The sequence below is a fragment of the Gossypium arboreum genome, chromosome 7 (assembly GCF_025698485.1).
Source record: "Gossypium arboreum isolate Shixiya-1 chromosome 7, ASM2569848v2, whole genome shotgun sequence".
Lineage (NCBI taxonomy): Eukaryota > Viridiplantae > Streptophyta > Magnoliopsida > Malvales > Malvaceae > Gossypium > Gossypium arboreum.
In genome coordinates, this window is record NC_069076.1 from 69,625,437 (window position 1) to 69,649,965 (window position 24,529).

A 24,529-nucleotide genomic window follows, 5' to 3' on the forward strand; every position below is an offset into this window, starting at 1 on the left:
CTACCATTACACTTGAGGATCTTTCTGAATGTTCACCCATTTCGAACAACGTTCCTTTGAGTGGTTTGACAATATTGATGTAACCTTGCAGCAGATATGTTAGCATCTTCATATTTCTCTTATTGATCCCGCGCCTTACGATCCCGACACATCTCATGATGATGATCACTGATCTACTTTCATTTTCTTTGTTTTCTTTATTTTATTTTCAATTGTGCTTTTCTTTTTATTTTTTGGTTGTTTTGTTTTTATTTCTTAGACTTCTTTAGTTTATTTTTCTTTTGAACTATATTTTTTATTTTGATGGTTGCTTTTATTTGAGTTTGTAACTTCTTAATCTTTTTCTTTATTTTTGTTTTTTTCTTATTAGTTTGCTCGGCACTATGCACTATATTTAGAGTTGCCTACAATTCCAGTTTTCACTTTTCTGGTGATTTCACCTATATTCAGGGCAGTTTTAGTTTTCTCCTTCTCTTATGATATTCTGCTTATTTTGTGCATTGTTTCTGTCTGTACATTAAAGAACATGTACATCTTAAGTATGGGGAGGTTATTTTATATATTTGTGATAAAATCCCTGAATTATTTGTTGTGTTTAAGTAATTTTATCATACCCCCATTAGAGTGAATTATTTTAAAATTTGGAATCTTTATTGATGTTGTTCTGGATTTATTTTTGGATATTTTTGCATTATTTGATTCAAATTTTAAGACATGAGAGAGTCGAGCATGATAAGCTATTTTTCAAAAATCATATTTTAGGTTGTCCCTCTGAATTGAAGAATTATCTTGAAATTTTGAACTTGCAACATTGACATCAAAACTATGATTTTTTGTGAGCTTTTGAGCCTATAGAACATACATCGTTCATGCTCATTTTATTACTGGGTATAAGTGTGTCAACTTGATTTCTTATTCTAGAACTTGCTTCAATTATACATGTCGAGACCACACGATTGATTCAATATACTAAGATGATGTAGGCACTTAGGTTTTAACCCATTTAACTTGTAAAAAGCTTACCTATTGAATTAACCCTTAGTGAACCCCGTTGAGCCTAACACACATTTTCTTGATTAAACCACGAATTTTAAGCCATGACCCATTTTTTCATTGTGACTCTTTCCCATTTTATTGACTCAATTTTTGTTAATATTTGATTTGGTTAGTTTCCTAACTATGTTCCTTTATTTGAATTGTTCAATTATTTCTTGTTCTAAAAAAATCGAAAAAAATAAATAAATAATGTGATTGAGCTTGAATAATTAGTTTTATTTAGTGTTGAAAAGCTCGCTTTTGTCTTTGATTATTCTTTATTGATGTTTTCTTTTTTAATTTAGCATTTGATTACTTTTTCTAGTTTGGTAACGTATCAACTCAATCTCAATTATAACCAACTTTTCTGGCCTTTTTCCACACCCTTAACCTGAGCCCCATTACAACCTCGTAAAGACCTCTTGATTGGTGTGTCATACCATCTTATAGTGGTGGTGTAACACCTCTAACCTGTATTCGTCGCCAAAATAGGGTTGCAGAGCATTACCGTAAAAATGTAACTCAAATCATTCATTTCAAAATTTCATAATCATTGCAAAATCCAATCAAACACATGCATAACATCCCTAATTAAATCCTTCTAGGCCATAGAAACACATTAGAAATGATTCAGGACTAAATCGAAAACATTTAGAACTTCATGGAAACATATAAAAAAATTCACACTGTAGGTGTCACATGGCCGTGTGGCCAGGCCATGTGACTCACACAGCTAAGACACACTCCGGTGTCTCAGGCCATTTCATATTCGAAGTAGGGACACATGGCCGTGTCTCAGCCCATGTCCGTGCCTATGCAACTCTCTGACTTGGGTCACAAGGCCAAGTGATATGCCCATGTGCCAGGATGTGTAACATTCGAAATGCAACCTTTAAAACCTACAAGGGACACACAACCATGTCACATGGCCGTGTGTGATACACGGCTGAGACACACGACCATGTTGCATGGCCATGTGTCACACACGGCTGAGACACACATCCATGTCTTAGGCTGTTTGGACAAGAAATAGGCAAATTTTCAAGCCATTTCCTTTACCCTAATCAAACATGATCCCATGAACCAACTACACATACATTCAAGCCTTGAAAACATACTTAAAACATGCATAACGATGACTAAATCATTACACCATTTATCCATAGAACCAATATGCCAAAAGGCACCTCAATCACAAATCATCAAATCAACCTATACATAAACATATATGGGCATAAATCAACCACACACAACTACCTATTTTTATACTAAGCCATAGAACAATTGACCATATGCCAAACCACATCTAAACATACCAAATTGGTAATGCGAAACATACATTCATTTAGGCACATCCACACCAACCATTAAGGCACCAAAATACCAAAAACACCCCAACCATATTACCATATTTCCAAGCCAAACATAACAACTAGATCATCAAACATAATTCACCTATACATGACATTATAACCATGACAAAAACATCAAAATCTACCGAAATTTATGTTGGATAGTGTGATCAATCTCTGACAAGCTTCCAAACCGATCGAGCCTCAGATAATTTGAAAAGTAAAGGAAAGTAAATATGTAACCAATGAATGCTTAGTAAGTTTGTATAAACTTTAAACAATACATTCCACTTCAACAATGAACTTTATAGGTTAAATAAAAAGCTATACCAATGCATTAAGATTTATCAACTACTTAACCACCAACTCACAAATGAGAAAGTCTATCAACATCACTTCTTTTCATTTCTAATATAATAGGATTTTATAAGACATATTACATAATCATTAACCCTTTCATAAGATATAAACCATTCCATTTGCTTATTTTCCATTCTATTTACTTACTTTACATATCATTTACTTAACATAAACTTAAATAACATCATTGATTAACGAATTAATGTATTTATTTGTGACATAGGTAAATCATTCATAGCGTAAGAAAATTTCTCCCATATAAGTACGTCATTCAACTCATTATTCCTTTTATCATTACATTACATCTCAATTATGAACTTACCGTTTCATTAATTTTTCCTACTAGTTTCATTTGCTTAATACAATATATAAGCATCAACATCAACCATAACCACAAGCTTGACACAAGCCTAAACATCATCATCAATATACAAGTTAGTGCATTTGTACATAACTCTTTTGGAATCAACCACGTGATAAACCATTTCATTAGAAAACACATCTTTTGATTCATACCACCTTTTCATGAACATAAGCATATTTCCGTTTAGACACTTACCATTTCAATGTATTGTAACGCCCCAATTTTCGGGAATTCTGTGAATGTTGACAAAATTTCATGCTTTGATTTTGTCATTTGTGAGTGAAATTATGAAATAGGACCTATGTGAAAATGTTTGAAAATGCGATAGGCTAAATTGAAGTGGCCAAATAAATAGGAGTGCAAAATAGGAGGATTTGCATGATAAACCTCCCATTTTACATGAAGTGGCCAACCATCATGTTGTTGTAGACAAAATGTACACTTGATATCCATAACTTATGGTACAAATTGATACAAATTGATAATGGGTTAGGTAAATGTTCCATGACAATGGATTAGGTAAATATTCCATGATAATGGGTTAGGTAAATGTTTCATGATAATGGGTTAGGTAAATGTTTCATGATAAGAATTACATGTCTTTTGTATTAAAGAATTAAATGGATGAAATATGAAGTTTTATTAAAAGAAAAGGGTGAAAAGAACAAAGTTTTGTCCATCTTTGTTCATCATAGCTGAAAGTTAGAGAAGAGAAAGGAGAGGAGAAAACTCTTGAGTATTTGGTCATTAGGAGGAGGAAAATTGAAGGTAAGTTCTTGGTACCTTGCTTCTATTTTGAGGTTCATGAGTTCTTCTTGATTCTACCTTAACTCTTGAAGTATATTTTGATTTTTAGTTGTGTTGTGAGCATTTAGTCATGAATTAAAATGAAGGAAATGGTTGTTGTTTCATGTTCTTTTGATGAAAAATGGAAGATAGGTGAAGTTGAGCCAAACAAATGAGCATGCATGTGCCTTAGATGTTAAAGGGAAAAATCAGCTAACATGTTGTGCTTTAAAATGATGAAATGGAGATTATACTTAAGTAAAATCATATATATGTGATGATTGATTGGTGATATACATGTTTAAATAACATGCATGCAAGGTATGTGTGAAAGAGTGATTTGGTAATAAATCTGCTTGGGACAGCAGCAGTAATGTGACTTTGGAAAATCACCATAAATTGTGGGAGATGAATTAGAAGCTGAATAAATTATTTAATTAAAGCTTATTGAGTCTAGTTTCTAATGAAATAAACAAGAACATATTTTGAATTCTGTACAATGATAAATTTGATTCGTAATGAAGAGTGGTCAGATTAGTCAAACAGTGAAACATGGGAAACTTTGAGAAAAATCTGGTATTGATTGGCCATACAAAAAATTCTGAAAATTTTATGGATAAAAGATATATGAGTCTATTTTCAGGGAAAATTAACGGCACTTGATTTGGAGTTTCGTAGCTCCAGTTATAAATGATTTAGTGACTGTTGCTCAGGAAGACAGCTTGCAGTGAAATTATGATTATGTGGTAAACATTGACAAAAATTTGTTAATGAGTTGCTTATTAATTTCTTATAAGCTCACTATGATCTGTTTGGTGTGGTTGGCAGAATATTGTAAGGGGTTAATATGTAGTTTTTATTTGAATAGTTAGATTAACGTGTTAGTAATCCAATTGTAGGTGGTTCGTGTGTGGATCTCATCAACATATCGTCGCAAACAGGTGTGTAACTAACACCCTCTTTCTTAGTCTAGATCGGCAAAAGTCGAAAAGCCGAAATGCCGAAAACCGGTATTTTGTAGATTTACGAGTTGTAAGGTAAATCGATTAATGTTTTTGGTAAGGTGCAATGTTTGGACTGCAAAGTGCATGATTTCTGTGCCCTCGATATTTTTGGGCTTAATGGGCCAAAATTGGAATGATGGGCCAACAGCCCAATTCGGTAAGAACCCTCGGTAGTGATTACATTAGTACGTGAAAGGTAGGAATATGCATGAAAACCCTAAAATAGATAAATTACTGAAATACCTTTAAAAGTGGAAATTTTACGCTTTTACCCCAGGAGATAAATTACCAAATACCCCTAGGGTTAAATTGACCTAAATGCATGTTTGATTGTTGTTATTTATCGCATGCCATGTTGTTATTATCGATGCATGGACTGGGATATTGACGGAGGAAGTACTGAAAGTGGCTTGTCCACGTCTTGGAGGCTTTGCCTCAATTTTCGATAATCGAGCAGCAAGGTCAAGCTCGTGGAGTGTTGGTGAGTGGGTTGAGCTATTCCCACATGGAGTGTATGGCTGGTACGGGTGGAGTGTAGTGGTTGGTGGGTTGAGTAGTCTCCCAAATGGGCTTGCATATGTTTACTTGATGTTGCATGTATTTTGAAATGGGCATATGGGCCATCTTGTTATCTCAATAAGGGCTAAGGCCCGCTTTATTGTAATCTGAAAGGACTCGCCCAAGACCACTGTTACTTGAATGGGCTTAGGCCCAATGGGCTTGAGTGACTTGGGCTTTGAATGGGTTTTCCTTACACACGAGTTTCCCCAAACTCACCCTTCTTTAACCTTGCGGTGAGTCTTGATGTGGGTGACTTGGAGCCGGAGGGATTCAGAGTGGCCATTGTGAACACTTTTGGGTTTGAAAAAGAGACTGGTTTTCTTAAGTTATTTTAATTACTATTTAAGTTTTGGGTTGTAATAAGGCCATTTTAACTTTATTTTCTTCTTTGATTTTCGAGATTATATTATTTTAAACAACTTTAAATTGATGGATAATAATAATTCAAATGGGCTAGACTTAGGGCACGATTTCAAAACGATATTTTTTAAATAACACGATGACACGAATATTCAATTTACCAAAGATATCCACTCAAAGAAATTTCAACTTGTTATAACCAAGTGTGGCAATGGATGTGGACATGTCTAGGATTGGATCCAATCGGAGAGCTTGGTACTTAAGCAGCCTTTATGGCTCACCTCCTCTGTTATGGATACCTACCTGGTGCCCAACTTCCATTCACTTGGTTAGTTTGACAAAATTCGGCTTTTTTTAAAAACACTAAAAAGGGAACACGGGTTTTTGACTTCAAAGTGGCATGTCAGATTCGGCCTTAACGTCTGGGCCGGGTTTGGGGTGCTACATTTAGTGGTATCAGAGCCTAGGTTACAACAACTCGGCTGTGGATCGGGTCCAAAAAGGGTTTTCAAAACTTTATGCCAAAAAAAAAAGGGTATTTTTAGAAAAATCTGACTTTTGAAAATTTCCTATTTAAAGGAGATAATCTCCAAACTTGTTTTTTAAAACAAATGTTTGGAAAATGGATTTCAAAAGTCTAAATCTTTTGAGTTTATCTGGCCCGATGAGGTGGCACATGAATCCCCAGCACCAAGGTCGTAAGTACTATTCATTTTATATACCGAATCAGCATCAGTAGTTAGTACTAAACCTTAGAGATAGTACTATAGATAATATAGCGTAAAGGCTACTGGCCCGAGACCGTAGGGTAAACTAAGCCCTAGGAAACCGAGACATGAGCTAAATTATGGTTACGCGAGAACAACCTCGAAACCTTATCTGCTCATAAGATATTCGTAATAAACAGTGGAAACAGTAAACTAACTGCATAAAATTCGTAATCAGATAAATCGATATGAGTACGAGAGCTACTCGGGGAAGAGGCCATGGTCGAGGCCGTGGTCGAGGCCGAGGTAGTACTCAAGCCGGATCTTCGTCTTCTGAACACATACCCGCTGAAGTAGTACGACCACCACCGGTGGATGAGAATGGGCCGTATGATAGGGCCGCGGGGGATGACGCTCTGTCCCAGGCCATGTTAAGAGTTTTGGAAAGGGTGGCTGGAGCTAATATCGGGCCCATGAATAGGGGGTCCATTTCTGAGCGACTCCGGGCCAACGGAGCGGAAGTTTTTAGGGGTGTATCTGGAGTAGCCCCAAATGTGGCTGAATACTGGCTGGAAGCCACGGAGCGGATTATGGATGACTTGGACTGCTCAGTAGAGCAAAAGTTAAAAGGAGCAGTATCCTTACCACGGGATGAGGCGTATCAGTGGTGGATCACTGTGAGAGAGGGTACCCCAGCTGAGAGGGTAACCTGGGAGTTGTTTAAGCAATCCTTCAAGGCGAAGTATGTCGGAGCTAGCTATGTGGATGCGCGAAGGAAGGAATTCCTGAACCTGACCTAGGGTGGTAAGACCGTTGCTGAATATAATGCAGAGTTTCTGCGATTAAGCCGGTATGCTAATGGTATTGTCTCTACCGAATACGAGCGCAGTGTTTGCTTTGAGGATGGCCTCAGGGATGAGCTAAGGGTGCTCATAGCTCCGCAAAGAGAGCGCGATTTTGCTGCACTGGTAGAAAAGGCTAAGATAGCTGAAGAGGTGAAGCAAGCTGAACGAAGGAACTGTGACAGGATCAAATCGATTCAGAGAGATGTTGGACCAACTGGTGCCGCAAACCGGAATGTTAAGAGAGCTAGGATGGAAGAACCATTCGGCGGTTCCGTGAATATCTTGTTAGACCACAAGCTTGTGGAGATTGTGGTAGAATGCATCTGGGGGAATGTTGGAAACGTTCTGGGGCTTGTCTTCGTTGTGGATCAAAGGAACATAAGATCAGGGATTGTCCTAAGAGGCCAGCTCAGGCTCAAGTGGTTGAACAAAGGGCTGTGCAACCCGTGCAAACAGCGTGAGGTGGACCATCGCCGTCGAGAGGTCATAGCCGAGGTCGCGGTGGCAATGGCCATAGACGTGGGGCACCTGGCAAGGGTACTATTAACACTGAGGCTCGTCAGCCAGCTTTGGTATATGCTGCTCGTCGCCGCGAGGAGGGTGACGCACCTGACGTCATAACTGGTACGTTTTTTATTTCTAGCATGAAGTATACTGCCTTGGTGGATGTTGGATCTACTCATTCCTATGTTGCATGTACCATATCTGGGTCGTTGGGTGTGCACTCTGAGGAGATTGTGAGTGGGGTATCTGTACTAAGTCCTTTGGGTCACTCGGTTAGGGTAGACAAACTGTATAGGGATGTACCCTTAGAAACTCAAGGTAAGATTTTCCCTGGAGATCTGATGGAGTTACCATTCGGAGAATTTGATCTTATTTTGGGAATAGACTGGCTTGTTAAGCATAACGCGACTCTGGCTTGTGCCGCTAAACGAATGGTGTTAAGGACCACAAAGGATGAGGAGGTTATAGTGATAGGTGAGCGAAGGGATTATTTGTCCAATGTGGTGTCGGCTTTAAGAGCCAAAAAGTGGATTCGGAAAGGTTGTGAGGTCTATTTTGTGACAGCCCAAAATTGACCCTAGTCGGAAGGTGGTCTCGGGACCACAAAACCGAGGCATAAAAATAATTAAAAATTTATTTTGATGCCTATAATATGTGTGTGCTCATGTATGACATTTTATGATGATTGATTTAGTGTTATAAGGGTGAATTCCACAAGAAAGGACTTAGTAATGAACTTTGAAAGTATGATAGGGAAATGTGTGATGACTAATTAAAGCATGCATGCAAAATAATGGACTTGCATGTCAAATTCCCTTTTATAGGTGGTGGCGGCCATGACAAGGAGGATGGGCTAAACATGTCATGAAACATGTTTTGTTGGTGCATTGGGGTGAAATAATAAACAAAGGTGTATGGGTGATAAAAAATGAAAAAAAATGTGTGTGAGTGTGGTAATCCCCCATTGCCGTGAGTTGTAGAGAAGGAAAGAAAAAATTTTGTTCATCCTTTCTTTGAGCCAAAACTAAGGAAGAAGGAGGATTTTTGCTTCATGCTTGGTTTGGAAGAGATCTAGAAGGAGATTTGGCTAAGTTTGCATCAAGATTAAGGTATGTATGAGGTTGTGTTAGGAGTTTCATGCATGCTTTGGTTGCTAACTTGATGTGCATGTTAGCCATGGCTCAAATCTTTGTTAAGCCATGGAAATGGTATTTGGCCAAAGTTGTTATGGTGATAAAGCCATTGCATGCTAAGTGTGAAGCTTGATGATGATGCATGCAATGATGGATTGTCTACTCTTGAGTAAGATTTTGAGTTTTCTCTTTGTTTTATCATGATTGAAATTGAAAAGGAGCATGATTGTCATATTCGCCATGATGCATTCTTGAGCATGATTCATGCTTCTTGCATGTTAGTTAAAATTTGTGTTTTGGATGGCTATGGACACCTTGAAAATTCGGCCATGCTCATATATGCATATATATGATTGCACATTATGTTTGGTTATGAACTAAGTGATGAATATATTGGTTTAAAGAAGAAAATGTGGAAGAATGCTTGTGAAATTGCAAGCACAATTGCCTAGCACACATATAAGTGCTTGATGCTATATTATAAGTTTTGAGCCACAATGTGCAAAGCATTAATTAGTAAATTGCATGCTGTTTTTGTGAGGTATTAAGTGCAAAATTGACCTCAACATGTACATGAATATTCGGCCTTGGGTAGCCTATTGAAGGCCTTAGCATTTCCTTGATGCTCAAATAAATTGTATTGAATTGCTTGATGTAGTATAAAATGTACATGACCATTGTGTATTCAAGCTAAAGAGTGGCCATATGACCATTTAAAATCCTTGTCATATTCGGCCATAAGCAAGCACAATGAGGTTTTAATAAATTGAATTTGTTTGAATTAGCTCAAGAGCTAAGAGGGCCACAATTGGACAAGGGGAAGGAAAAGGTGATCGAATAGCCGAAAAAGCCGTTCGACAACATCCGAGGTAAGTCCTCAAGAAGTGACCTTACTTGAATTATGTAAGATGAAACATGGATGTGTATGATTATTGATCATGTGTGTATGAGTATTTGAATTCCACCCGGCTAAGTCCCGGGCTAATATGCTAATGATTATAATTGTGTTTGAGCCTTAGTAACTAAAATGAAATATGTATGTCCAATGATTATTGATGTATGTGTGCATGAGAAATTGAATGATATCCGGCTAAGCCTCAAGACAATTATGCTGAAATTTATATCCGGTTAAGACCAAGGCAATTGTGCTAGTAGCTATATCCGGGCTAAGACCAAGGCATTCGTGCAAGTTGTTAAATCCGCCAAGACCAAGGCATTTGTGCAAATCGTGATATCCGGTAAAGTCCCGTGAGGCCTTGGTGCGGGTTACCATAACCGGCTATGTCCCGGCGATTGAACGAGTACCGACATCCGGATAAACTCCGAAGGTATGTGATTTGAAAATTATGAGCTTGCTGGAAAATTTCAGCTAATGCACTTGTGAAATTTCCCAATGATAAGGTAAGTGCGGTGTGTGCTTATGCGCTAGGAGTAAGAGCGTATGAATATCCGCTCCTATGATGGAGCGAGTTATCGGCATTAATGAAGCCGTTATTTGTGAATGAACATAAGAGTTGAGATGGTGAAGTAAGTATGATTATGTGAATGTGCATTAATGAAATGATGCATTTAACTATGTGAATGTATTGCTGTAATTAGAGTTGATTATATTCCTTGAGACTTACTAAGCATAAAAATGCTTACTCACCGCTTTGGCTCTCGCTTTTCTAGATTTCGCCGATAGCAATCGGATTCGGGATCGTTGAAGTCGAAGTCATCCACACTATCAAGCCTCCATTTTGGTATAAATTTTTGGTTGAACTTGAGATGGCATGTATAGGACTACCTCTTGTTTGTTAAATATGTTGTAATGTAAGTATGTACGGCCATGCGAAAATGGCTCGAAAAGGGAAGCATGAACTTAGACTAATTGTGGTTTGTATGTATATATTTGGTGTCATGATGTGGCTATGGATTGGAAATGGGAATGTTGGTCATATGATCAGCCATTGGCATGGTTAAAATGATCATATATGAACCTATGTATGGCAAGACTAGTTGGTTCATGGAGACTACCAAATAGGTAAGACCTACCTTAAAACAGATGCTGCCAGCTGCAGTGGCGTGAATGTGAAAAATCACCAAAATTCATAGGAATGGAATTAAATAGTGAATAAGCTATGTAAATGAACCTTGATGAGTCTATTTTCTTATGGAAGAAACGAAATGGTCATAGGAGTTACAGGTTAAGAGATATTAAAGCTATTGTGAGACAGGGCCAGAATGGTTTCTGGGTTCCCTGTCGCAACTTTAAAATTTACTATAAATTATCCAGAAAGAATTAGGCGACATACCTTATATTTACAGATTCCATTTTGAGTCTAGTTTCATTTGAAACAAACGGCACCAGCATTAAAGCCCTGTACAGAGAGATATTCAAGTTATACCGCGCGAAGGTCAGAGCAGTCGATCCCTGTAACATGGGTGACTTTAACTAATAAACTGTACTAGTTGGCCCGACCAAAAATTCTAGAAATAAATCCATGGATGGATATATGAGTCTAAATTCAGGGAAAATTTACGAAACCAGTTTCTGAGTTGTGAAACTCGAGATATGATTTTTAAGACGACGGTGATGCAGTCTTCCAGCCTAACTGGAAATGTCAAATTGGTGGGCAAACCATGTGAACTTGGCTTGTTAACCCCTCGTGTCCGACACCGGCAATGGTCTCGGGTTCGGGGTGTTACATATTTGGCATTTGTATGTAACGTCCCCTTTACCCGAGACCGTCGCCGGAGTCGAGCACGAGGCATTACTAAACTTATTTGAGCACTTAAACAAATTCAAACAATTTATATCACACTTTCCAGACAAGCTGTCCAACTGTGTCATAGTTGCTAAATAATTCATATCTCGAGTTATAAAACTCGAAATCTAAATCCGTAAATTTTCTATAAATTTATACTCATATATCTACTTACCAATTTTTTTCTAGAATTTTTGGTCAAGCCAATTAGTACAGTTTATTATTTAAAATCTCCCCTGTTTCAGGGTTTGACTACTCTGACCTTTGTGTATTACGAACCAGATATCTCTCTGTACAGAGCTTCAATGACTATGCCGTTTGTCTCTAATAAAACTAGACTCAATAAGGAATCTGTACATATAAAGTATGACTTCTAATTATCTTTGTAAAATTTATGGTGAATTTCCAAAGTCAGAACAGGGGATCCAGAAATTGCTCTGGCCCTGTTTCACAAAAATTTAAACATCTCATAAAATATAGCTCATATACCTGTTTTGCTTCTTCCATATGAAAATAGACTCATCGAGATTCGATTCCATAATTTATTAATTATTTAATTCCATTTCTACTATTTTAGTGATTTTTCAAAGTCAAACTACTGCTACTTACCGAAAACTATTTTAGTACAAATATTGTTAACTAGTTTATAACATCTTTACTTCAATTCATTCAAACTCTATACATGCCATATAAATCTTCAAACATAAAACAAAAGCTACCGAATTGATCCGGATAGTGTGCTTTGTTGTGTTGATCCGATCTACCCACTTCACTTCAAGTCAATCTACATAAAAATATTAAACACACACAAGTAAGCTTATTGAAGCTTAGTAAGTTCATAGGTTAAAAGTAATGCTTACCAAACATAATATTTCCAAACAATACCAAAACATTTACTAAAGTTTCCTGCGATTTACAACCATTGTTATAATAATTCACATAGTTGAGCTCAACAAGAATAACTACTCAATCTCTTTCATTTGGATCACTTCTCTTTTATTTCTTATAATCAAATTAGGAAACGGCTTACGAAATTGAGTACGTCGTTGCTCAATGCCACGATTCACAACTCAAGATGGTTTTCCTCATTGAAATACCATACCTACATTTTTTAACTCGGTATGGGAAATGCCATACCTACATTTCTTAACTCAAGATGGATTTGATAATACCATACCTACATTTCACAACTTTCAAGATGGATAATACCATACCTACATTTCACAACTCAAGATGGATGATACCATACCTACATTTCACACTTTGCCATGGAACAACCATGGTCTTATCCGTCAATTCATCACACGTCACGATACTAACGTTACTCAATCCTGCGTTTTCCTAATTTGCATTTCCACATTTATTCTTTCATTAACAAAATCTACACAATCCCACAACAAATTCAGTATATAATAACACATTATATACTTCAATCATTCACAAATAAACATCTAATTTCAACCATATGAACTTACCCGCTAATTTGTAGAAGATATTGAAATTTAGGGACTATTCCGCAACTTTTTCTTTTCCTCGTTCTTCTTTGGATTCTTGATCTATAATATAAAATATTTCTACTCATTAGCATTTATTTGATTTCTATTTCACTTCACAATTTATGCTGTTCAATTTTCGAAATTGCACTTTTACCCCAAAATTTACAGCTTTCACAATTTAGTCCCTACTCAATTCACCCATCAATTGAACTAATTTTTCTCAATTAACACTTTATTTTATCGTTATAAACTATTTCAAAATCTTTTATATTCTGAATTTCAACAGAACCTTCAATTCACAACTTTTTCACAATTAGGTCCTAAATATCATTTCCTATCAAAATCACTTAATAAAACCACCTTAATATGAAATTAGAACTTAAATTTCATAATAATTCATCATAAAATTCCCTTATCCATCCAGGGTAACTTCCAATTTCACCCATAAAATCAAAAACTAATGAATTCTACAAGTGGACCTAATTGTAAAAGTCATAAAAACATAAAATTATCAAGAAAAAGCAAGAATTAGACTCACATGATGTAAAAATATGAAAAACCAGCTTTCTCCAGACCTTCTATGGCGTTTTGGCTGAGAAATTATGAAGAAAATGTCTAGATTTTTCAATTACATCATTATTTAACTATTAACTTTTATCTATTTCCAATTTTGCCCCTTGTTCACATTGTTTTCTTGCTTATTTCATATCCAAACCGTCCAGCCATTAACCTTTGGGTCTAATTGCTCTTTAAATCCATCTTTTTAAATACTTAAGCTATTTACTCACAATTTAACAAATTTTGTGCTATTTTCAATTTAATCCTTTTCAATTAATTAGCCATCCAAACGTTAAAATTTTCTAACGGAACTTTAATACTAACTCAATGACACTCCATAAATATTTATAAAAATATTTATAGCTCGATTTTCAACTTTGAGGTCTCGATACCTCATTTTTGACCCGCTTGACCTAATAAATTCTTTTAATTCACTAATTTCACCATTTCACAAATTCTTCTAAATTCTTACTTGACTCATAAATATTAAATTACTATCTTGTTCAATCTTATTTGTCGAATTTAGTGATCTCAAATCACCATTTCCGACACCACTTGAAAATTAGTAGTTATAACTCTCCCCCTTTAAAAATTTCGTCCTCGAAATTTGTTACCAAAATAGATTTGGATATCGTGATCTTATTGACTCTCTGTTTCCCGTGTTGCCTCCTCCATACCATGTCGATGCCATAATACTTTAACCAATGGTACTCTTTTGTTCCGCAATTCCTTAACTTCACGAGCCAAAATCTTCACCGGTTCTTCCGAATAAGTCATATCCGTTGAAGCTCAATTTCAGATGGGGAATTACGTGTGAAGGATCGACCTATACCGCTTTAGCATAGACACATGAAACACATTATGAATCTTCTCAAGTTCCGAGGTAAAGCCAAACGATAAGCCACAGGACCAACCCTTTCCACAATTTCATATGGCCCTATGAATCTCGGACTTAATTTTCCTTTTACCAAATCGTAACACCCTTTTCCATGGTGAAACTTTTAAAATACTCGATCACCCAACGCATATTCTATGTCTCTTTGTTTTAAATCCGCATATGACTTCGACGATCCAAGCGCTTTTAGACTATCTCGAATAATCCGGACTTTCTCTTCGGTTTCTCGAATCAAATCAACCCCAACTATTTTGATTCACTCAATTCGCACCAACACAATGGAGTCTTGCATTTTCTACCACAAAGAGCCTCAAATGGTGTCATTTTATACTAGACCGATAGCTATTGTTGTAAGCAAACTCACCAACGGTAAATACCTTTCCCAACTGTCACCAAACTCGAGTATACAACATCTTAACATATCTTCTAAAATTTGAATCACTCGCTCGATCGTCCATCTGTTTGAGGATGAAATGTCAGACTAAAATTCAATCTGTGCCTAAGGCTTCTTGCAATTTATTCCAAAATCTTGAAGTAAACCTCGGATCCCGATCTCGAAATGATAGATATTGGAACTCCATGTAGTCTCACAATCTCGACACATACAATTCGCTAACTTATTAAGTGAAAAATCTATTCGATCGAATAAAGTGTCGCCGACTTTGTCAATTTATCAACAATCACCCATATCGAATCTTTCTTTCTGAGTCACAGCAATCCCGACACAAAATCCATTGAAATATGCTCCACTTCCATTCAGAATCATAATGGGTTGTAATAAACCCGTTGGCACTTGATGCTCGCTTTAACTTGTTGGCAAATCAAACATTTTGCAATAAATTCTGAAATTTCTCTTTTCATACCAGGCCACCAATATGTCTTTTTCAGATCACCATACATTTTTGTACTACCCGGATGAATAGAATACATACTATTATGTGCTTCAGAAAGAATATCATTCTTTAAATCAGAATTATTGGGAACACAATTCCTATTATGATAGCGCAATATACCTTCATCATCAATACTGAACTCTGAATCTAAATTATCCCGAACCATTTGTCGTTTCAAAGACCAATTTTGGATCTTCATTCTGCAGCTTTTGAATTTGTTGAAGAAACATTGGTTTTACCTTCAATTCTACTAATACAACACCTTCTTCATTAAGAGCCAAATGAGCATTCATTGCCCGAAGTGCAAACAAGGATGACTTTCGACTCAGTGCATCAGCAACTACATTAGCTTTCCTCGGATGATAGTCAATAACCAAATCATAGTCTTTCAAAGAACTCTAACCACCGCCTCTATCTTAAGTTCGGTTCCTTCGAGTCATTAAGTATTTCAAACTTTTGTGATCCGTATACATATAACACTTCTCACCATATAAATAGTGTCTCCAAATTTTAAGGCAAAAACAATTACAATTAACTCAAGATCATGTGTAGGGTAATTCTTTTCATGTGGTTTTAATTGCCGTGAAGCATAAGCCACTACCTTTCCCGATCGCATTAACACACAACCCAAACCACTTAAAGATGCATCATCAGACACAACATACGGATATACGATTACGGTTGAGTTAAGACCGGAGCTTCATTAACATTTTCTTTAATCGATCAAAGCTCACGACATTCATCGACCACATAAACTCAACATTCTTACGTAATAAACGATTCATTGGTGAAGCAATCATGGAAAAATTCTTTACAAAACGGCGATAGTATCCTGCTAATCCCGAAAACTTCAGACTTCGCTTACATTCTTAGGTGTTTTCCAATTCACCACCGCCAAACTTTACTTGGATCCACACGAATTCCTTGGTGATATAATATGACCCGAAATCCAACCTCATGAAGCCAAAACTCACATTTACTAAATTTCGCATATAACTGCTTTTCTCTCAAAGTCGTAGTACAATTCTCAAGTCTTTGTGCATGTTCGGATTCGTCTTTGAATAGACCAATATGTCATCAATAAATACCACCACAAATCTATCCAAATAAGACTGAAAAATTGATTCATTAAATCCATAAATGCAGCAAGGGCATTCGTTAAACCAAAAGGCATTACCAAAAATTCGTAGTGACCATACCGAGTTCGAAAAGCAGTCTTTGGCACATCACACTCTTTAACCTTCAGCTGATAATACCCAGATCTAAGGTCTATTTTTGAGAACACTGCAAAGACCTTTCGTTGATCAAACAAATCATCGATACGAGGTAATGGATATTTATTTTTAATTGTTACCTTATTCAACTGCCTGTAATCAATACACAATCGCAACGAACCATCTTTCTTTTTCACAAATAAGACAGATGCGCCCCAAGGTGATGTACTCGGTCTGATGAACCCTTTATCCAATAACTCTTGCAATCGTGTCTTCAACTCTTTAACTCATTGGTGCCATTCTATACGGTGTTATTGATATTGAAGCCGCATGCGGAATTACATCAATTGTGAATTCAACCTCACGATCTGGGGGTAAACCAGGTAATTCCTCAGGAAACACATCAGTAAACTCATTAACAACTGACAATTGTTCCATCTTCAATTTAGAACCCCGAGTATCAAGAATATAAGCTAGAAATGCTTTATTACCTTTCCGAATCAATTTTTGAGCTGTAAAGGCTGAAATAATTCTGACATTATTCTTTTTATCCCCAAACTCAGCTGAAACTTTTTCCCCTGTCTGACATTTTAAATCAATCCGTTTTTCTCTACAATTCACTATGGCATCGTGTTCAATCAACCAATCCATTCCAAGAATAACATCAAATTCTCGGAAAGGTAACAACATTAAATCGCAGAGAATTCACAGCCTTGTATTTTCAAAGGACAATTCGACATATTAAATTAACCAACACACTTTGCCCTAGTGGATTAGTGACTTGCAATTCAAGGTCGATGGACTCAACAGTCATTTTCTTTTCGACACTAATGCAAAGCAAATATATGAATGTGTAGATCCGGGATCAATTAAAGCATACAGAATCATCAAAAGATAGAAATTACCAGCTATCACATCCGGAGCGAAGCTTCTTCCCTTGCGGATAGCATATGTACGCAGGTACTCTTGTCTCGATCGGGTCAGATATCTCGTTCTGAATGAACAGTCCCAAGAGCACTACTTTGACTGAACGTTTACCTTTACGAGGAGTATTTGCTTGCTTCTCCCTTGTTCTCTATCTTCTTTTAATAATTGAGGACAGATCCCGAATAAAATGATCAGTTCCACCACATTTATAGCAAGCTCGGCTCTTCCCCAACACTCACCAATATGAAATCTACCACAATTTTACATCTAAGTCTCGAATATTTTGCACACTACTAACACTAGTCTGCTGGTTTCTTAGTTACTCCGACATCTTGTTGAGTCGTTTTATCGTTATTCGATCGTTCGGGATTATAACAGTCGACTGAATCATTTCGAACTTTTGGCGAAAAAGTCGAAGTTGGTCTAGAAAGCTTCTTTTGTATACCTCTTTACCTCTTCTTTCTCTTTGCATCTTTCGTTATACACTTCTTCCATCTTTTGAGCTCGATCGAGACATGAATCACAAATTCCGAATCTCTGTACCTCCAATCATCATTCGATTTCATCATTAAGCCCTTCTTCAAATCTAATGCACATTTCTTCCTCTCGTTTTTAACATCCCGAGCATATCTAATGAGATACACAAATTCTCTTTCATATTCGCCACTATTTTATTCCCTTGTCGAAGATCAAGAAATTCTCTCTTCTTCTTATCTAAATATCTCTTTCCCACATACTTCTTCTTAAATTCGTTTTGGAAGAATTCCTGTAAGTTTATCTGCAGTACCATTGCCTCAATGGTTTCCCACCAATTATACGCTTCTTCTTTCAATAGCTAAATCGACATCCCAAATAGTCCTCCGGAGAACACATCATCTGCTTAAAACTCTCTCCAAACTCTTTAACCAATACTCGCTTTAACCGGATCATCGTCCGATCTCCTCGAAATTCTTCACTCCAAACTTTCGAGTTTTTCAATTGGTGTTCTTTTGCTAGATTCATCTATTAAAGGAGGAGCAACCGGGTTGTAAATCGGTGGTACAGAGGGGAGGAGGAGGTTGTTGTGCCTGACTTCTTCCTTGTATTGTTTCATGATACCACCGATTCATTAATCCGTAAATCATATTTTTAAGTTCTTCCTCTCTCATCAAAGAAATCGGGACATTACCACTTGTTCCTCGCTCGTAAGTCTGTATTCTACTATTAACTTCCTCTTCCCGACTAGCACCATCGGGTCTATCGACATCTTTACAATCTATAATAAAAATTAGTAATTAGATCGGATCATTCACATCACACTATCACATGATTTATATGGCATGTATTTTAAACACTTTACACATCAAATTGCTCCGAGAATCGACTAAACCAGGCTCGATACCAATAAATGTAACGCCCCTTTACCCGAGACCGTCACGAGTCGAGCACGAGGCATTACTAAACTTATTTGAGCACTTAAACAAATTCAAACAATTTATATCACACTTTCCGCATAAGCTGTCCAACTGTGTCATAGTTGCTAAATAATTCATATCTCGAGTTATAAAACTCGAAATCCAAATCCGTAAATTTTCTCTGAATTTATACTCATATATCTACTTACCAATTTTTTCTAGAATTTTGGTCAAGCCAATTAGTACAGTTTATTATTTAAAATATCCCTGTTTCAGGGTTTGACTACTCTGACCTTTGTGTATTACGAACCAGATATCTCTCTGTACAGAGCTTCAATGACTATGCCGTTTGTCTCTAATAAAACTAGACTCAATAAGGAATCTGTACATATAAAGTATGACTTCTAATTATCTTTGTAAAATTTATGGTGAATTTCCAAAGTCAGAACAGGGGATCCAGAAATTGCTCTGGCCCTGTTTCACAAAAATTTAAACATCTCATAAAATATAGCTCATATACTGTTTTGCTTCTTCCATATGAAAATAGACTCATCGAGATTCGATTCCATAATTTATTCATTATTTAATTCCATTTCTACTATTTTAGTGATTTTCAAAGTCAAACTACTGCTACTTACCGAAAACTATTTTAGTACAAATATTGTTAACTAGTTTATAACATCTTTACTTCAATTCATTCAAACTCTATACATGCCATATAAATCTTCAAACATAAAACAAAAGCTACCGAATTGATCTGGATAGTGTGCTTTGTTGTGTTGATCCGATCTACCCACTTCACTTCAAGTCAATCTACATAAAAATATTAAACACACACAAGTAAGCTTATTGAAGCTTAGTAAGTTCATAGGTTAAAAGTAATGCTTACCAAACATAATATTTCCAAACAATACCAAAACATTTACTAAAGTTTCTGCGATTCACAACCATTGTTATAATAATTCACATAGTTGAGCTCAACAAGAATAACTACTCAATCTCTTTCATTTGGATCACTTCTCTTTATTTCTTATAATCAAATTAGGAAACGGCTTACGAAATTGAGTACGTCGTTGCTCAATGCCACGATTCACAACTCAAGATGGTTTTCCTCATTGAAATACCATACCTACATTTTTTAACTCGGTATGGGAAATGCCATACCTACATTTCTTCACTCAAGATGGATTTGATAATACCATACCTACATTTCACGCTTCAAGATGGATAATACCATACCTACATTTCACAACTCAAGATGGATAATACCATACCTACATTTCACAACTCAAGTATGGATGATACCATACCTACATTTCACACTTTTCCATGGAACAACCATGGTCTTATCCATCAATTCATCACACGTCACGATACTGAACGTACTCAATCCTGCGTTTTCCTAATTTGCATTTCCACATTTATTCTTTCATTAACAAAATCTACACAATCCCACAACAAATTCAGTATATAATAACACATTATATACTTCAATCATTCACAAATAAACATCTAATTTCAACCATATGAACTTACCCGCTAATTTGTAGAAGATATTGAAATTTAGGGACTATTCCGCAACTTTTTCTTTTCCTCGTTCTTCTTTGGATTCTTGATCTATAATATAAAATATTTCTACTCATTAGCATTTATTTGATTTCTATTTCACTTCACAATTTATGCTGTTCAAATTTCGAAATTGCACTTTTACCCCAAAATTTACAGCCACAATTTAGTCCCTACTCAATTCACCCATCAATTGAACTAATTTTCTCAATTAACACTTTATTTTATCATTATAAACTATTTCAAAATCTTTTATGTTCTGAATTTCAACAGCAACCTTCAATTCACAACTTTTTCACAATTAGGTCCTAAATATCATTTCCTATCAAAATCACTTAATAAAACCACCTTAATATGAAATTAGAACTTAAATTTCATAATAATTCATCATAAAATTCCCTTATCCATCCAGGGTAACTTCCAATTTCACCCATAAAATCAAAAACTAATGAATTCTACAAGTGGACCTAATTGTAAAAGTCATAAAAACATAAAATTATCAAGAAAAAGCAAGAATTAGACTCACATGATGTAAAAATATGAAAACCAGCTTTCTCCAGACCTTCTATGGCGTTTTGGCTGAGAAATTATGAAGAAAATGTCTAGATTTTTCAATTACATCATTATTTAACTATTAACTTTTATCTATTTCCAATTTTGCCCTTGTTCACATTGTTTTCTTGCTTATTTCATACCCAAACCGTCCAGCCATTAACCTTTGGGTCTAATTGCTCTTTAAATCCATCTTTTTAAATACTTAAGCTATTTACTCACAATTTAACAAATTTTGTGCTATTTTCAATTTAATCCTTTTCAATTAATTAGCCATCCAAACGTTAAAATTTTCTAACGAAACTTTAATACTAACTCAATGACACTCCATAAATATTTATAAAAATATTTATAGCTCGATTTTCAACTTTGAGGTCTCGATACCTCATTTTTGACCCGTTTGACCTAATAAATTCTTTTAATTCACTAATTTCACCATTTCACAAATTCTTCTAAATTCTTACTTGACTCATAAATATTAAATTACTATCTTGTTCAATCTTATTTGTCGAATTTAGTGATCTCAAATCACCATTTCCGACACCACTGAAAATTAGGCCGTTACATTGTAAGTCAGTCAGAAGAGGAGGGACTGACAGTGGATAAGGTTAGGACCATAAAGGAGTTCCAAGATGTTTTTCCGGAGGAGCTTCCAGGATTACCTCCGAACCGAGAAGTTGAGTTTGGAATAGATTTGTTGCCTGGAACGGCGCCTGTGTCCATCGCACCGTATAGGATGGCATCGAAGGAGTTAGTGGAGTTAAAGGCTCAAATTCAAGAGTTGTTGGATAAGGGCTTCATTAGGCCAAGCGTGTCTCCATGGGGAGCACCGGTGCTATTTGTGAAGAAAAAGGACGGGACAATGCGTATGTGCATCGATTACCGCCAGTTGAACAAACTGACGATAAAGAACAAATACCCTCTGCCAAGGATTGGTGATTTATTTGACCAACTTAGAGGAGCTTCGGTATTTTCCAAGATTGACCTTCGATCCGGATACCATCGATTAAGGGTAAAGGAAGTGGATATTCATAAGACAAAGATTCGTGACTCGATATGGTCATTACGAGTTCTGGTTATGCCATTTGGGTTGACGAACGCACCTGCCGCTTTCATGGATCTAATGAATCGAGTGTTCCAACCTTACTTAGACCGATTCGTAGTAGTTTTCATCGATGATATTCTGGTATACTCGGAAACCGAGGAGAAACATGAGGAGCATCTACGTATTGTCTTTGCAAGTCTTTGAGAGAAGGAATTGTATGCAAAGTTTAATAAGTATGAATTTTGGTTGCGAAGTGGCTTTTCTAGGTCATGTAGTTTCATGAAGGAATTAGAGTGGATCCTCGAAAAATTGAGGCGCTTCGGGATGGAAGCCACCAAAATCGATGTCGGAAATTCGAGTTTTCGGGTTTGGCGGTGCTATTACCGAAGGTTCGTAGAAGGATTTTCTCTAATTGCTGCACCATTGACGAAACTCATAAGAAAGGGGTAGCATTTGTTTGACCGAGAGTCAAGAAAAACTTTTGACCATTTGAAAAAGGTATTGATCAAGCACCGGTGTTGATTCAACCGAGTCTGGAAGGACTTCACTGTGTGTACGATGATGAGTCACATGTGGGGTTAGGATGTGTCTTGATGCAAGAGGGTAAGGTGGTCGCTTATGCTTCCCGACAGCTTAAGTCTCATGAAGCAAACTACCCTACGCATGACTTAGAGCTAGCAGCAGTGATATTCGCGTTGAAAATCTAGAGACATTATTTATATGGAGAAAAGTGTATCATATACACGGATCATAAGAGCCTAAAGTATCTGTTAACTCAGAAGGAGTTAAACCTTAGGCAACGAAGATGGGTAGAGTTGCTTAAGGATTACGACTGTTCGATTGAGTACCACCCAGGTAAGGCTAACGTGGTGGCTGATGCGTTGAGTCGAAGGGTTGTTTCTGATTTGAGAGCCTTATTTGAACGTTTGAGTCTGTTTGATGATGGAAGTCTATTAGCAGAATTGCAAGTGAGGCCTATTTGGACTGAGCAGATTAAAGAAAAACAGTTGAAGGATAACTCGTTGGTCCTTCGGTTTCAGCAAGTTGAGAAGGGTGAGAATGAGGATTTTAGATTGAATACTGAAGGAGTTTTATGCTTCCGAGGAAGAATTTGTATTCCGAAGGATTCTGACTCGAGACAATCAATATTGAAGGAAGCTCATGGAGGACTTTGTGCCATGCATCCTGGAGGGAATAAGTTGTATCATGCGAGAACTGATCGGTGGCTCGGGCTTAAACGAGAAGTAACTGAGTTCGTGGGAAATGTATGACATGCCGACAAGTGAAAGTGAACATCAATTTCCTACGGATTATCAGCAACCGGTGAAAATTCCATTGTGGAAGTGGGAGAGTCACTATGGACTTTGTGAGTGGGTTACCTTTGACACCCACCAAGAAAGATTCTGTGGGTAGTGGTGGATAGGTTAACAAAATCGCCCATTTCATACCGGTTAGACTGATTACTCCCTGCAAAAGTTGGCTAGGTTGTATGTGGCAGAGATAGTACGACTACATGGAGTGCCAGTGTCGATTATTTCCGACCGAGACCCTAGGGTTACATCTCGGTTCTGGAAGAAGTTGCAGGAGGCATTGGGTACACGTTTGGATTTCAAGATCGCTTTTCACCCACGCATGGATGGACAATGGAGAGGGTTATTTAGATTTTGGAGGATATGTTAAGGGGTTGTATCATCGATTTTCGTGGGAGTTGGGAGGACTACTTGCCATTGGCGGAGTTTGCATACAATAACAGCTACCAAGCAAGTATTCAGATGGCTCCATATGAGGCACTTTATGGGCGGAGATGTCGACGCCTACGTGTTGGACAGAGTTGGGTGAACGACAAGTGCTTGGACCGGAGTTGGTGGTAGATACTGAAAGTAAGGTTAAGTTGATAAGAGATCGATTAAAAGAGGCATCTGATAGACAGAAGTCGTATGCGGACCTAAAGCGCAAAGAGATAGAGTTCGCGGTTGGGGATATGGTTTTCTTAAAGGTTTCACCTTGGAAGAAGATCTTGAGATTTGGCAAGAAAGGCAAATTGAGTCCGCGGTTTATAGGGCCTTATCGAGTTCTTAAGCGGGTAGGGCCAGTAGCGTATCAGTTAGAGTTACCACCAGAGTTAGACAGAATCCATGACGTTTTTCATGTGTCTATGTTAAGACGATATCGATCGGATCCCTCACATGTTGTGCGAGTGGAGGAGATTGAAGTAAGGACTGATTTGACCT

The 24,529-nt window shown here is 36.8% G+C and overlaps 1 protein-coding gene across 1 annotated transcript; it reads left to right on the forward strand.

Annotated features, from left to right (window-relative positions):
- Positions 1-3,755: 3,755 nt before the first annotated feature.
- On the forward strand, positions 3,756-7,998 carry LOC128295576 (uncharacterized). Its single transcript, XM_053031264.1, has 3 exons — positions 3,756-3,879; positions 4,797-4,838; positions 6,768-7,998. Exon 3 carries the CDS (start codon positions 6,778-6,780, stop codon positions 7,327-7,329), a length of 552 nt encoding a protein of 183 aa, XP_052887224.1. The 5' UTR covers positions 3,756-3,879; positions 4,797-4,838; positions 6,768-6,777; the 3' UTR covers positions 7,330-7,998.
- The last annotated feature ends 16,531 nt before the right edge of the window (positions 7,999-24,529 follow it).

What these genes read in the sequence shown, in the direction of transcription:
- LOC128295576 (XM_053031264.1), top strand. Translation starts at nt 6,778, where the DNA reads ATGAGTACGAGAGCTACTCGGGGAAGAGGCCATGGTCGAGGCCGTGGT.